General features: G+C 38.3%; 1 protein-coding gene across 4 annotated transcripts; it reads right to left on the bottom strand.

Moving 5' to 3' along the window:
* Positions 1-3,391: 3,391 nt before the first annotated feature.
* LOC110890963 (pentatricopeptide repeat-containing protein At3g09040, mitochondrial) lies at positions 3,392-8,290 on the bottom strand. Of its 4 annotated transcripts, none has more exons than XM_022138607.1 (5): positions 8,049-8,290; positions 4,857-7,948; positions 4,644-4,729; positions 4,354-4,541; positions 3,392-3,992 (listed from the first exon to the last, which is right to left on the bottom strand). In XM_022138607.1, the coding sequence occupies exon 2, from the start codon at positions 7,876-7,878 to the stop codon at positions 4,912-4,914; it is 2,967 nt and encodes a 988-aa protein (XP_021994299.1). In that variant the 5' UTR covers positions 7,879-7,948; positions 8,049-8,290; the 3' UTR covers positions 3,392-3,992; positions 4,354-4,541; positions 4,644-4,729; positions 4,857-4,911. The 4 variants fall into 4 exon arrangements, with proteins under 4 accessions (XP_021994299.1, XP_035835949.1, XP_021994296.1 ...); XM_035980056.1 differs by having other exon boundaries at positions 4,411-4,541; XM_022138604.1 differs by having other exon boundaries at positions 4,354-4,487.
* Positions 8,291-15,113: the final 6,823 nt, after the last annotated feature.

Genomic DNA, 15,113 nt, shown 5'->3' with positions numbered 1-15,113 from the left:
AATTTTGTTTAATATTAAATTTTGTTTAATATTAATTTTTCTAATAAAGTTCAATCAATTTTTAGAACTCTAATAAAGTTTTAATTTTAGATACTAGGAACAAAATAATATTTTGAGCTTACCCAAACTATTATAGAATTATATGAGGCATGAGTGTTTGATTGTAGTCGATACTTCTATCCCGTAACCCGCACACTAAGACCCGAACGACGTGAGCTTAGAGTAGCGGGTTGGCTCTAATCAACGGACTTAGACATAGATAGAGTGGATGACGTCTAGTGTTGATACAAACTACCATTTAAAAGGATCATTGCACCGTGACCGTTTGGCCGTATGTCGAACCGAATCAAGAAATCGCTCTGGTGCTGAAATTAGTTTTTAACATCTGAATTTTCTATTCACTTTAATTGGCGTTTCTCTTTAATCCTACAAAATCTAAATTCTAGTTTACATCAAAATCCCCCCTTTCTAAACAATCGTATCTGGAAAAAATCTTTCCGGCATAATTAGTTACTCTGTATCCCTGGGGACACGAACCTGACTTCCATTCATACTATTTTTAGTGTGTCAAGTAGGTTTATTTATATTTATTTGCAGGATTCGACACCCAACAGTTTAAAATGTGGTTTTGTTTTTGTTTACAATCTCTGATATTTGTGATTTTTGTTGCTGTGAATGTGTTGGATCATCTTCCACATATGAAGATTAACGGTTTACTTGCACCGGAAGAATGTGAATAAACATGTGTTTTTTTTTTGGCTTTTACTATTATTATATGTGTTTGAATTGTAGTTTGTTTTTGTGAAATCTGTTATTGGTGTGATAATGACGATGATTATTATTTATAATATTATTATTGATCATTTATAAGTTACAGAATTTCTTTACTATTTTTATAAAAGGGGAGCTAGTACATGAGGTTATGATGTACAAATAACCCTATGATCTAGCTTTGTTTTCTGTAGTTGTTTTGGAGCCTTGATGCGTTCATGGATCTGGATGTCATGATCAAGTGGCTGGAGTAAAGCGAACGTGAGGGTCTCAAACCTGGAAGTGATTTCTTTAAGCTTCTAGAGAAAATGCTTCCCACTCTAGCTGTTCTTCATCCATTCCTGTATGCTTCAATCTGGGCTGGATATCTCTATTTGGGACATAGCATGAAGAAGGTGGCCTTGAAAAAGTTGAAAGCCAGGCGGGCTGCTGCTGAAGTGCCCCTGCCGCCACCTCCCGCTGACAGTTCCGAAACACCCCCCCCCCCCCCCCCCCCGATTCCAGCTTAAAAGTTACAATATGATATCTTTTTTATATATATAATACTTGTGCAGTTATGTGATAAGTTCTCATTATGATTAATGCATCATAGGCCTGAAATTTCCCATGATTGTGAGGTTGATTGCGGCCTTGTTGATTGCCCGCTCGTCGGCTCATGAAGCGTGTATTATGACAAGGGTCAAAAAAAAATTTCATTAAGGTCACCTAGTTGTCAGAACTACTTTATAGCTCACTCAAATATGTATTTGGTTTCGTTTAATATCGAATCCATTCCGTTCAAAAACAGGTTTGATGACAAATATAAGCTTAATTTTTACCTTTGGTTACTTCTTCGACACTGTAAAATAAAATATCATTGATCAGCCAAATAATTTAAAGGTTTGTTGTAATCGTTACAGACAAGGTTAGAATAGTGTCATTCATTCACACAACCGAATCTTCACCGGAGTGTTTATCGTGCTAGAAAAGTAGAAGAAAGATGACGAAACAGTTGATCAACTTGCATCATTTCTTCTTAAGAGACTCCTAATGAGTTTGATATGGTAAACATATATTTTATGAAAATTATGTTTTCGCTTCAATATTTTCGAACCAGACACAAACCCGAAAATTTGGCATGAATCTGAAAAAGACTAGAACCTGCTACTTATATGAGGCATGTATCCGCGGGTCAACATGAACGGGATGTTATTTTATTTTATTATTTGGGTGTTAGTAAGCTGAAGTTACAAATTTACAACTAAATATGCAAATGTATCTAGGTCTTAAATGAATCGCACGAGAGCATTCGTTTAACTTTAACCAATAAACGATCGAACACGAATAACTAAACGAACAAAGTTTTTTGTTTGTGTTCATTCGTTAAGGAAATGTATGTGTTGGTGTTCGTTTATGTTCGTACATTAAGAGTGTAAACGAAATGTTCACAATCATACACAACTAAACTTTGATACACCAACATAATCGAGCGAAAACCAATTTATGTAAATGTGAACGTGTGCCTAAAAAGTTTAATAAAACTAGACTAATTGCTAAATTATAGTAGATCTACTAATTTAAATGAATATATACAAACAAACATACTTAAACAAACATTAACCAAGGAACATACATGAACTAATGTAAACGAACGTTGACGAAGATTGATGAACGAATAAGACATGTGTTTATGTTCATTTAACTATATGAACAAAATATATTGTTCGAAACAAACATAACGAATGTAAACGAATCTGATATATGTTAGGCATAGAGACTTTATAAAGATGGCAAGAGTGTTTATCTACTAATTGGTGCACCTCTTCTTAAGTCACGTGAGGCACTCGATTGATGCTCATCGGTGTCACACCTTGTAGTCTTTCATGCCTGGTCCTAGAAATTAAACTAAACATGCTACCAAAGAACGGTTGCATGTAAACAGGGGCGGACTTACCATGTGGGTAGGGGTAGCCTCCGCTACCCCTCAACTTTTCGGTAGAGGGTGCTAAACAGGCAGGCCCTAATACCCATCCTTTACGTACCAAACCCTTACAAATGAATCAATGACCAAAACAAATAAAAATATTTTAACTCGACTTACAACCATAAATATGTTCCGTACCATCTCCCAATTGATCTGATGACTAACCAAATATATGAAAATTAGACCTGGCAAAATGGTTGGGTAGGGCAGAGGGTAACGGGTCACAACGGGTCGTTTTAAAAAAATGGTTATTTGGTTCGGGTCAAAACGGGTTATAACAAAAATGGGTATGGGTCGAAACAGGCCTTTTTAATAAATCACTCAAAAGCCATTTTTTAATCTCAACATTTTTAAAACAGTGTACATTTTTTATGCAGTTTTTACTGTTTTTACTGCAGATTTTTTTAACTCAATCTACGTTTGTTTCCACACTTTCCAGTTTTATTTCAGCTGTAGCTGTAGACAACATAAAATACAAAAAAAATAGTTAACAGCCTACATACACAACATAAAGTATAAAAAAAATATATATATATATGAATAAAAACGTTTTTAACAGCCTACACAGCAAAAGCACTCCAACGGCAGGCATTTGGACAGTCCAGATTATTTTAACATGTTAATTATTTATATAAACTGAAGTTGACAAAAAAAGTGTTGATGGGTCAACACCCTGTTCTAACATGCACTAAAAGATTATTTGTTTTGACATGTTACCCGACCTACATATCTTATCACATCTACAATTTGATTGCACATGAGCATTGGCCCGTGTTCCAACTTCTACATATACTAAGAACAACGGTTTCAAATTATACTTCACTACTGGGCCAAGAATAGTGTTTAAGACGTACATCAACAAAACGTACACCAATTTGAATATGTATCAAGCTGGCAAACTCTTTACACATATGAAACTTAATTTGCGATGGGTTCGGGTTATAAACATCAACCTTTCCGTGCAGGTCAAAATTTGGGCAAAAATCTTTTTTTTTTTAAATTGTTGCGGAGGAGTCAACCAATCTTGTACATGATTTCATGCATGAAGAGAAAAGCACAATTTCAAAGGGATTTGCCCATCCGCAGTGCACCCTTCACCAACCGACACGAGCTAAACTAGACTCGGCTGTTGCTGCTGTCCACCTTCCGACTCAAATGGAGGCTCATCTTCTTGTCTGTCCGATTCATGTGCCTTTTGTTTAAGAACAGCCGCCATTGCTTCCGGAAGTTGAGGTACAGTGAATGCAGGAACTTTAGGCTTCGAAGGAGAATGAACACCAGAAGGTTTTAAACCAAAATATCAGTAAAAGAGTAAACTTCCGTTTTGCACCCTGTGGTTTGGTCACTTTAACGGTTTTGCTCCAAACCTTTAAAAATAGCCATTTTACTCCCTGATGTTTCAGTTTTTTTGCCAGTTTGCTCCCCACCTCTAACTCCATCCAAATTGTTTGTTTTTCCATTTTGCTCCCCGCAGGGAGCAAACTGGCTATAAAACCAAAACATCAGGGAGTAAAATGGCTATTTTTAAAGGTTTGGGGCAAAACCGTTAAAGTGACCAAACCACAGGGAGCAAAACGGAAGTTTACTCAAAAGGAAAATTAGAAGAAAAGTATATCTACCTTACACAAATTTGAAAATTGTATTCATAAAGAGAGTTATGCATGAAAAGAACAGACCGAGAATTTCCATGTGATCAAAGCCAAGCGACACAACAGGATCTTGGATCTGCAGGATCTTGGTTCACAGTAATGATCTGGGTTCACAAGGTTTCTTTTTGTCAACACTAGAGGATATTCTCGACATTTAACTGTAGTCATACTCGACACATGTAGCATAAAAGGTTTGGGATCTTTATGAGGTAGATATTTGTAAAAAGCATGAAACAAGGTAAAGATAACGAGATACATACCCATGGTGACGGGAACCTTTCTTTTACATCAAATAAATGAGGAGTCCCGTAAAATTGCTTCACAAAACGTGCATGTTGATCCCTGCCTGATATATAGTGTTAAAGTATGTTGGATATTAGACATCAGAACAAGCAATAATAAAGTAAAACATAAATAACAAGTGTTGATAATATGACTTGACGACGACACTACATATAAACGAATAAGGGTACCTTTCCTTTAGTTCCAGCAACATGCAATCGGTTCCTTTATATGACTGCAGCAAGATCATAGCATTAGTGGAGCATACCCTTGATCCTTCATTGGCGCTTTCAGTTGTTTCAAAAGCGCGTATATTTCACCACACTTCGAATGAGAGTCATCCCCCGAAACAAACAAGTGTGTACTCTCTCCCAACTTAATCCAACTACATCCCGGATGCTTCTTAACGCCCTTCTCTTTCATTTCCCTTCTAACTAACTTCACTTGGTCCCATCGCCCCGAAGCCGCAAATATATTAGAAAGCAACACAAACGAAGCCGAACTATCGGGCTCCAAATTTGACAACTCATCACTCGCACGTTTTCCTCTTCTTTCATCACCGTGTATTCTACACGCACCGAGAAACGTAGCCCAAATCATAGCGTTCGGTTTGAATTCTAACTTGTCGATTATTTCCTCGGCCTCCGTGAGATTACCCCACCTTCCGAGAAGATCGATCATACATGAAATATGATCCATACGTGGTTCCATCTTGTAGTGGTTAATCATAGAGTCAAAAATACGACGTCCTTCGGTTACTTTTCCTGCGTGACTGCAAGCTGTGAGTACTCCAAGAAACGTGATGTCATCGGGCTTTATATTTGACTTTGACTCACTCATTTCGTTAAAGATACGTAGTGCGTCCTCCGCGTACCCGTTTTTCGCATAACCGACAATCATCGAGTTCCATGTGATGACATCTTTTTTGTTAATTATTTCGTTAAAGACTTGCGAAGCACTTGCGATGTCCCCACATTTAGCGTACATGTCCACGAGAGCACTGCAAGTCAACTCATCTGAGTCAAAACCCGTGTGGAAAACGAGCGAGTGGACCACATGACCGTCTTGTAAAGACGCTAACGCTGCACATGCTTTAAGAACGCTAACAAACGTCGCTTGATCGGGCATTATATTGTTTCTCCTCATTTCTAGGTATATTTCCAACGCGTTGTCACTGCAATCGTTTTGAGCAAGTCCCGATAAAACGGCCGTCCACATAACCGTGCTTTTCGGGTCTGGCAACTCTGAGTAGACAACCAAAGCATCTGCCGGGACCCGCGTGTTAAAATACATGCCCAAAAGAGACACCGCCAAGAATTCATCATCATAACCAGAAAAACCGTATTTTATAACAAAATTGTGAATTTGTCTTCCGAGAGTCAATTTGGAAGGTTCATTGCAGCCATCCAATAAGCTTGCTAACGTAACCTCCGATGGGTTTAACAATCCTCCATATAGCATATCTTTAAACAAACTTATAGCTAACGTAACGGAATTTTGAACAACAAACCCACCAATTAAAGCGTTAGTAGAAGCTACGCTTTTCACCGACATGGAACTATAGATTTTTTGTGCGTCCGAAACGACCCGGCATTTAGAATACATATCAAGAAGAGAGCTTCCGGAATAAAGGCGGGTTTCCATATTTAACTTAACTAAAAGTGAATGCAATTGTTTTCCTTTGGTGATAGATTGGACATTTGCACAAGCACTGAGTAAACTAGCAAAACATACCTCATCGGGGGTAATAGCGTCTTTTCGCATCTTCTGAAACATGCTAAACGCCTTGCTTTCTTCTTCTTCCTGCACAAACCCGACTATCATTGCATTCCAAGAAACATTATCGCGATTCTTTATCATGTTAAATTGTTTTATAGCATCGTGTAGAGAACTCGACTTTGCGTACATATCTACCAATGCATTTCCGACAAATAAGTTCATGTTGAACTTGTATTTGACGACAAGTGAATGCAACTGCTTCCCTAATTCAACACTTTTCAAAGAAGCAGACGCGCTCAAAACACTAGTGTAAGTAAATTCATCCGGTATGAAGCCAGCATGTCTCATGTTTATGAACAGACTAATTACTTCATCAGCGTTTCTATTTTGGGCGTAACCTCCGAGCATTGTGTTCCATAAAACAGTATTTTTATCGTCTAATGCATCAAAGACACTCCTCGCAAAATACAATTCTTGACACTTTGAATACATGTTGATCAAAGAACTTCCAACATAAACATTGGAAAACAACCCTTGTTTGGTTGCTAACGCATGAACTTGTGAACCGCAATCAAGATCAGATGTACTCGCAATGGCGCTTAAAACACTTCCTAGTGTGGATCGAGTCGGTTTAATCCCGTATCTAGTCATGCTTTTGAAATAATCGATAGCCATATGGTAACAACCGTCCCGAGCATGCCCTGAGATCATGACATTCCATGCTACAACATTTGGATCACGCATTTTATCGAACAACTGGCGTGCGTCATTGAAACGCCCTGATTCAATACACGCGCTAATGACAGTTACAAATGCCACTTGATCTGGTATACGACCTACTTTCAACATATCCTTAAATAACGTTATCGCCTTGTCAGGGAGACCACCTTTTACATAACCGGCAATCATCGCGGTCCACGAAACCGTATCCGCGTACACGCACCCATCAAATATCTTTGATGCATCATCTACAAGGCCACATTTCGCATACATGTCAATAAGCGATCCTTCACAAAACGAATCACACACGAACCCCGTTTTCACAACATGACAATGCACCGCCTTACCCAACACAATATCCGTCAATCTTGCACAAACCGATAAAACAATGGCATAAGTAAACTGATTCGGATCAACCCCAGAAGCCCGCATAGACCCAAAGAGCCGTAAAACATATTCCAACATTCCCTGTCTCGAATACATCGATAAAACCGAGTTCCACGCCAGCGTATCTCGTCGTTCCAAACGGTCAAAACTCTTCTGAGCAAACACAATGTTGCCACATTTAGCGTGCAAATCGACAATGGCATTGCCAAGTTTACCTATGGAATCGAAACCCAGAGTCAAGCTTTGGGCATGGATGAGGTTAACGGCTCTGGAAGCTTGTTTAACTCTTTGAGGCATTTCGTCGAACAGTTGGCGGGTCTGAATTTGTTTGCAATGTTGAAGACATATCGCCAACAACCTGGAGTATGCTTGTTCATTGTGAATCATATTGGGTTGGTAGATTGAGACCTGGTGGGTTAATTGTTGCTGCAAATTAGGTACAGTGGCTCTGCAAACACTAAAAAACGGATTTTTGGGACTTGAAAAGAAGAAAAAGAAAAGAAATGCAGGAAGAAGAATATAAAAGAAGAAGATATAACCGTAATATGTTTGTGTACCTTTTCACAAGAAAACTCAACACTACATTTGCTTCCAACCTCAAACATGCTTCCCAGGAGTTCAAACTTTCTCAAGAGGGAAACCAGATGAAAATATGAAAAAAAGTTTCATTGGGAAAAGGGAAGAAAATATGACCGTATATTCATCCTCTCAAATTAAAGAGATTAGAAGAGAATTTTTCATGATTTGGAAAATTTTTGTTCCCGAGTCTCGTTTAACAGGGGAGGGAAAGGAAAAGAGATGAAAAAAAAAAAAAAAAAAACATGTTCCTGAGAGTTTTTTAAGGATAGGAGAAGAGGTAGAAGAAGGAAAAAAGAAAAAAATATGACCATATATTCATTCTCTCAAATTACACAGATGGGAACATATTAGACAACTCCGTCATATACGTTTAACTAATTATCACAATTTGGGAGTAAAATAACTAATGCTCTGTGGTTTTTGATTTTATTAATTTGTGTCTTATTATGTGGATTTATGTTTGGTTCCAACAATTTTATTGTTAGGCAAAGCAAAAAAGATAAAAGCCAGAATGAATAATAGAAAGATTATTTTTTTGACAGGTGTGGTTTAGTGGTGAAAACCCCATGGCATATATATAGCTTCCCAACCTAAGTTCGAATCTTACCCTACACACCCGGTGTCCTCCTTGCCTAAGCTCAAACCGTCATCGGGAATTTTTTTTGGTAGAGTTGCGGAACTCGAACCTGAACAGTCAGGACAGGAACCTCGAAGGGAAAACCTTCCCACCTCACTCCAAACCAGCTAATCGGGGGTCATCGGCAAATAATTGAAGCAAAGTTTTCTCAAACTCAACGACCCTTTTTAAAGGAATATAAAAGGAAACAACTAGAATAATTCAACCACTTAAACAACTAATTCCTAAAAAGATGACACGTGAGAATATGGGCATACCCACTAACTCTTTATTTTCTACTCATCTATACTATATAATAAAAGAAACATGTTTTGGGACACGTGTCATTCTCTCATTTAATTAATTAAAATTATTAATAATACTAAAAATAATAATATTTAATTTAAATTAATACAAATTCTTATTATTAATAATATTTAATCAAATCTAAAATCTAATATAATAATATAAAATGCCGACATTTTAATTTAAAGAATCTTAACCCACTAATGAATTTTTCTTCATAATTTTCTACTTCAAATTGAATAAACTAACCTACATTCGTTTTTTTTTAGAAGGTATGTTTTTTCCTCTCAATGTTTTTCATCGCAAATGAGATTATTAATTCTTTCAATGAATTTTTTTAACATTGTTTATTTATTACATGTAATATAAATGGTAGAACACGAATATCTATTATTTAAAGAGTTTGCAGATGGAAATTGGTGATTTTCTATCCAATGGTGTGTTTAAACCAACTGGTGATGTTTAGGAGATAATAGAAGTAAATATATTTTTTTTAGTTTAGTTGGTTATATGTTGATTAAATAATCTATATCTATATCTATACTATATAATAAAATTAATCTAAATTAATACAGATTCTTATTATTAATAACATTTAATCAAATCTAAAATCTAATATAATAATATAAAATGCCGACATTTTAATTTAAAGAATCTTAACCCACTAATGAATTTTTCTTCTTAATTTTCTACTTCAAATTGAATAAACTAACCTACATTCGGTTTTTGTTGAGAAGGTATGTTTTTTCTCTCAATGTTTTTCATCGCAAATGAGATTATTAATTCTTTCAATGAATTTTTTTAACATTGTTTATTTATTACATGTAATATAAATGGTAGAACACGAATATCAGAGTTTGCAGATGGAAATTGGTGATTTTCTATCCAATAGTGTCTTTATACATTTACGGAGTTTTAAATAAAGAGTTAAATTTATTGAGACTTCGTTAACAAATTTTGCAACAACAGAATAATCTATTTTTATCACGAAAACTAAACTTTGTACTAATATATTAAATATTTTTATTTTCACTATACAAAATTACATTTACTCGACCCACGTAATACATGAGGTTTTTTAAGACATAACTTTTTATGGTTTGATATATAAAATTAGATTTATTCAATTTGTACAATACATGGGGTTTTTTAAGAATACATATTTTTTATTATTTAGTACAGAAAATTACATTTATTCAAACCGTGTAATGCGTATATTTTTAAAGATGTAATTTTTTTATTATTTGGTATATAAAATTACATTTATTCAACCCGTGTAATAAATGAGGTTTTTTGAAGATGTATTATTTTATTATTTGGTAAACAATATCACATTTATTCAACCCGTATAATACACGTGGTTTTAAAGATATAACTTTTTTATTTGGTATATAAAATTACATTTATTCAACCCTTACAATATGGTTCTTATAGATATAACTTTTTATTAATTAATATATAAAATTATATTTATTCAACCCGTGCAATAAATGAGGGTTTTAAAGATATATTGTTTTATTATTTAGTATATAAAATTTATTTATTCAACCCGTGTAATACACAGGGTTATAACCTAGTGCAAAAATAAAATAAAATAAAATAAAATAAAAAAACAAACAAACATAAATATGCACATCCCATTTTCATGGCATGGCTTGACCCTTAACAATTTTGCTTATGTAACCTCTTTAGTAGTATTGTGTAACCTCTTTTATATCGTGTTTTATGAGATGTGTATGCTTTGCTTTAAATATTTTAGGTGACGCACGTACATGGCTTTAAATTTGTATGACATGTTCACTTTAATAATGTTTGAGTAAAAAGTCAACTAAATGATATTGAGTTTTGCAAATTTAAGATCATGTATATAGTTTGTGATTTATGGATTTTTTTTTTTTTTTTTGAAAGGAGAACTTCATTAAACACCACCGAACCCGAAAACCGGGACGGGAAAACAAACAAAAATTACAGATTTACAAACTTACACCAATCACCCCATTCAAAAACCCCTTTCTTCGCTCTATGCTTAAACCAAAAATAACTAACGACTCTAACTTCACTAAAAATCTCCTCTACGCTACTTCTAATGCCGTTGAATCTCCGCTTATTTCTGGCCTTCCATAACACCCAGCATGTCGAGATTACAATACCATGCAGAGCCTCACGAGACGCCTTATCTCTATCCCCCACACTATACAATTCGAGAAGGTCTCTAAACGAAAAAATGAGAAACCTCGGAATACGACACCAAAGGCAAACCTTCTCCCATACCCCCAAAGAGAACGGGCAGGCTGAAAACAGATGGGAGACCGACTCGACATCCTCCTCACAGCAGCAGCACATGTCGTCGAGAATCGTCACTCCCCTGTTGTTAAGGGCGTCCACCGTAGGAATCCTGTTCATTTCTGCACGCCAAGCGAATATATTACACTTTTTGGGGACCCATTTGCACCATTTCATCACGTATCGGCTACTAAAATCACGCGAGGAGCTGATAAGCTGTTTAACAGCCGCCACGGAGAAGACCTTCGACCCGTTACCAAGCCACAGCCATTTATCCACACCCGGAGATAAGGACACCGAGCCCAAAGCCGCGACGAGAGTCTGCCATTCCGAGAGTTCCTCGGTAGACTCCGGATCATGTCTCCAAAGCCAAAGTCCTTCATCTTGAAGACGATCATGCACACTACACGTTTTCACCACTTCGAGCTTAAAAAGATTTGGGAACTTCTCTTTTAAAGGAATATCAAACAACCAAGGATCCAACCAAAAGAGGATCCTAACTCCACTGTTAACCTCGCCTTTAAAAAAGTTCCGAAGCGGAACATTACCAACTATCGGCCGCTTAATCGCTGAAACAATGTTATACCAAACACCACCGACGGATTTTTTCAAAGGAAGGAAGTCCCATGCCGACCCCCCGTCATGAATAGCATTCACAACCTTCGCCCATAAACTATCGAACTCAATCTTATACCTCCACCCCCATTTGGACAAGAGAGCATAGTTCACGTCTCTTAAATGTTGGAGCCCTAACCCCCCCGAGTCAATAGGCGAAGCCACCCTATCCCACGCGACCCAGTGAACCTTTTTACATTCCAAAGACCCTCCCCAAAGAAATTTTCTTATCAAAGCTTCCAAATCCTTTACAACCTTAACCGGGGCTCTATACAATGAGAAGTAGTAGTTAGGGAGACTTTCGAGGACCGAGCGAATCAAAGTAACCCTCCCGCCAATAGAAAGTAACGAGGCCTTCCATAAGGTAAGCCGTTTTTCCATAGCGTCAAAAACCGGTCTCCAGCTTTCATAACGATTCATGTTGGCCCCCACTTTCAACCCTAGGAACTTGAACGGAAATGAATCAGCGTTGCACCCGATAATGTCTGCCAACTCAGCCACTTCATTGAGAGAAGGACCGACCCCATACAGATTTGACTTCGCGAGATTAATATTAAGCCCTGAACAAAGATGAAAACATCTCAAAATTCTAACCACGTTTTTAATATTATCCCTGGACCACTCTCCCAAAATGACCGCATCGTCCGCATAGAATAAGTGAGAAACGATTGGGCCCCCATTCGGAAGAGAAACCCCTTTAACAATCTCCAAAATACAAGCCCTCCTAATCATGCACGAAAGGGCTTCCATCACGATAACAAAGAGAAAAGGGGATAGAGGGTCACCTTGACGCATTCCTTTAAAACACTCAAATTCGAAGGTGGGAGCTCCGTTCACCAACACCGAAGCCCTAGCGGACGAAAGCACACCCTTGACCCAAGACCGCCACTTGGCTGAGAAACCCATCTGTGAGAGCATATCGAGAACGAAATTCCAATTAATATTATCATACGCCTTCTCAAAATCAATCTTGAGAAAGAATATGTTATTTTTAGATCGTTTAGCCCAATTTAGAATTTCATTAACAATGAGCGGGCCGTCGAGGATCAGTCTATCGCTAATGAAAGCCGACTGAGAAGACGAGATAACTTTGTTCAGCACCGGCTTGAGTCTGTTCGCCAAAATTTTAGAGATAACTTTGTTGATAATGCCCACCAAGCTAATAGGCCGGAAGTCTTTAAGACCAATCGGGTCAATAACTTTTGGGATCAAAGCGATGAACGATGAGCCACACCCCATACTGATAGATCCAGACGCATAGAAATCATCCATAATATCGACAAAGTCTGATTCGAGCAGATGCCAAAAGCGTTTAACGAACCGGAAATTTACCCCATCGGGACCCGGGGCCCGGTCATCACCGCACCCAAAGACGGCTATTTTTATTTCCTCAAGACTAAACCGGGCGTCCAACGACGGACTGAACGAATCTGGAACTAAATTAATGTCTGCACATACCAGCCGGGGCCGGTCCGCACACTCTTCGACAAACTTAGACTTGAAAAATCTGAATACCTCCTTTTTCACCAATGAAGGCTTGGAAACCCAAGAGCCGTTGATATCCAAACCATGCAGAGAGTTTGAAGCTTTTCTGCAGTTGATCATAGCGTGGAAAAAGCTCGAGTTTTCATCCCCGTCCTTGGCCCATTTTATCCTAGATCTTTGTCTGGAATCGCTAGATTTCCGCTCCTCCTCCTCTTTCAAGATTTTTTTGCATTCCAGAAGAGACCATTCCTCATCTTCCGAAAAATCCCTGACCTCCATCACAGCCTGAATGGACTCGAGATCCGTTTGAACCATTGACACCGCTTCCGAACCTTTAGCGAGCATTTCATCTCTCCAAATTTTGAGATCAGCCCTCAGAATTCCCAACTTACGCAGGAGCCGAACATCCGGAGGCCCAGGACACCCCGGGTCCTTTCCCAGAGCCTTAGCCACCGTCTCTTGAAAGCCATGCCGATCGAACCACGAGTCAAATATACGAAAAGGCTTGGGGCCAAAGTTCACCAAGGAAGTCTTTAGGATAATCGGGCTGTGATCCGACAAGAACGTTGGCACCGCGTCCACACTTGCTTCGGGCCAGGTATTGAAAAAGCCCATGTTCACCAAGAACCTATCAAGCTTGCTCTGCTTCCTACCGTCGGCCGAAGAGTATGTAAATTTCCTGCCACGCATATTGTACTCGATAAGCCCTGTGTCAAAAATAAAACTGTTGAAATTATTAGCACAAGTCTGTTTGAAGCCACAGTTCCTCTTCTCCTCTCGGCATCGAACCGCGTTGAAATCCCCGGTGACAACCCACATCCCATCGGAACCTGAAATAAGCTGGCCGATCTCAACCCACAAAGCTTGTTTGCCCGATATACTCTGGGGGGCATATACGTTGACGAGATTAAGAACCAGACCGCTGCCCACAAGATTCCCACTAATGCACAACAGATTCCTGGTTTTGATAACGTTTGTCAACCTGAAAACAGACAGATCCCAGATGCATACCAGCCCACCCGAAAGACCAACCGAACCAACCGACTCAAAACCAAACTTCTTGTTACCCCAGAAACCCATAACATCCTCTGCTCTAACTGTCTCTTTTTTAGTTTCTTGAAAGGCCATAAATCCAATTCCGTTTTTCGATTTCAACTCCTTCACCCATCTCTGCTTTTCAATACCCCCGAGACCACGCAAATTAAAAGATAAAAAATTCATATTTCCACCACATTAATACCTGAAGATCCAAGGATATTGCGAACCTGTTCTGATTTCTCGCCGATTTCCAACCCTATTCGAGCACCTAACTCGATCGTCGCCTCAATTTCTTCCTCCAAAGCAGACCCCTGAGCACGTTGATTGACATCGTTCCGAGTCTCCACAGACTCCGAGGCATCCGCCTGAGACTCCGAAACCTGGGCATTAACGTTCAAATCCAATGGGACATGCGGGGATGGAGCAAACCCCACGAAGCCGAAGCCTGGTTCCTCCATCATATCGGAGCTCCTAGGTCTTTTTTTTGGCCTCCCCACTCCCGGCGATACAGAGTTGCTTCTGGGTAAGGACTGGGCTCGCACACCGGGTTGGCCCAAAACCTTCCTCCTAATGGGCCTTTTGATACCACTTAACCCAATATTATTGTGACAACTGGCAAAAATAATGGTAATTCCGTACAACTTAAACACTTGATTTAACATTTAATCTCTCTCATTACGATTTAATTATTGCATGATTA

This window comes from Helianthus annuus, chromosome 11 (genome assembly GCF_002127325.2).
Source record: "Helianthus annuus cultivar XRQ/B chromosome 11, HanXRQr2.0-SUNRISE, whole genome shotgun sequence".
In the NCBI taxonomy this organism is placed as follows: domain Eukaryota; kingdom Viridiplantae; phylum Streptophyta; class Magnoliopsida; order Asterales; family Asteraceae; genus Helianthus; species Helianthus annuus.
The sequence above is the reverse complement of the archived record's forward strand: the minus strand, read 5'-3'. Positions and strand labels throughout refer to the sequence as shown.

Bases quoted from the DNA above. Each gene is read 5' to 3' on its own strand.
- LOC110890963 (XM_022138607.1), bottom strand. From the start codon at position 7,878: ATGATTCACAATGAACAAGCATACTCCAGGTTGTTGGCGATATGTCTT.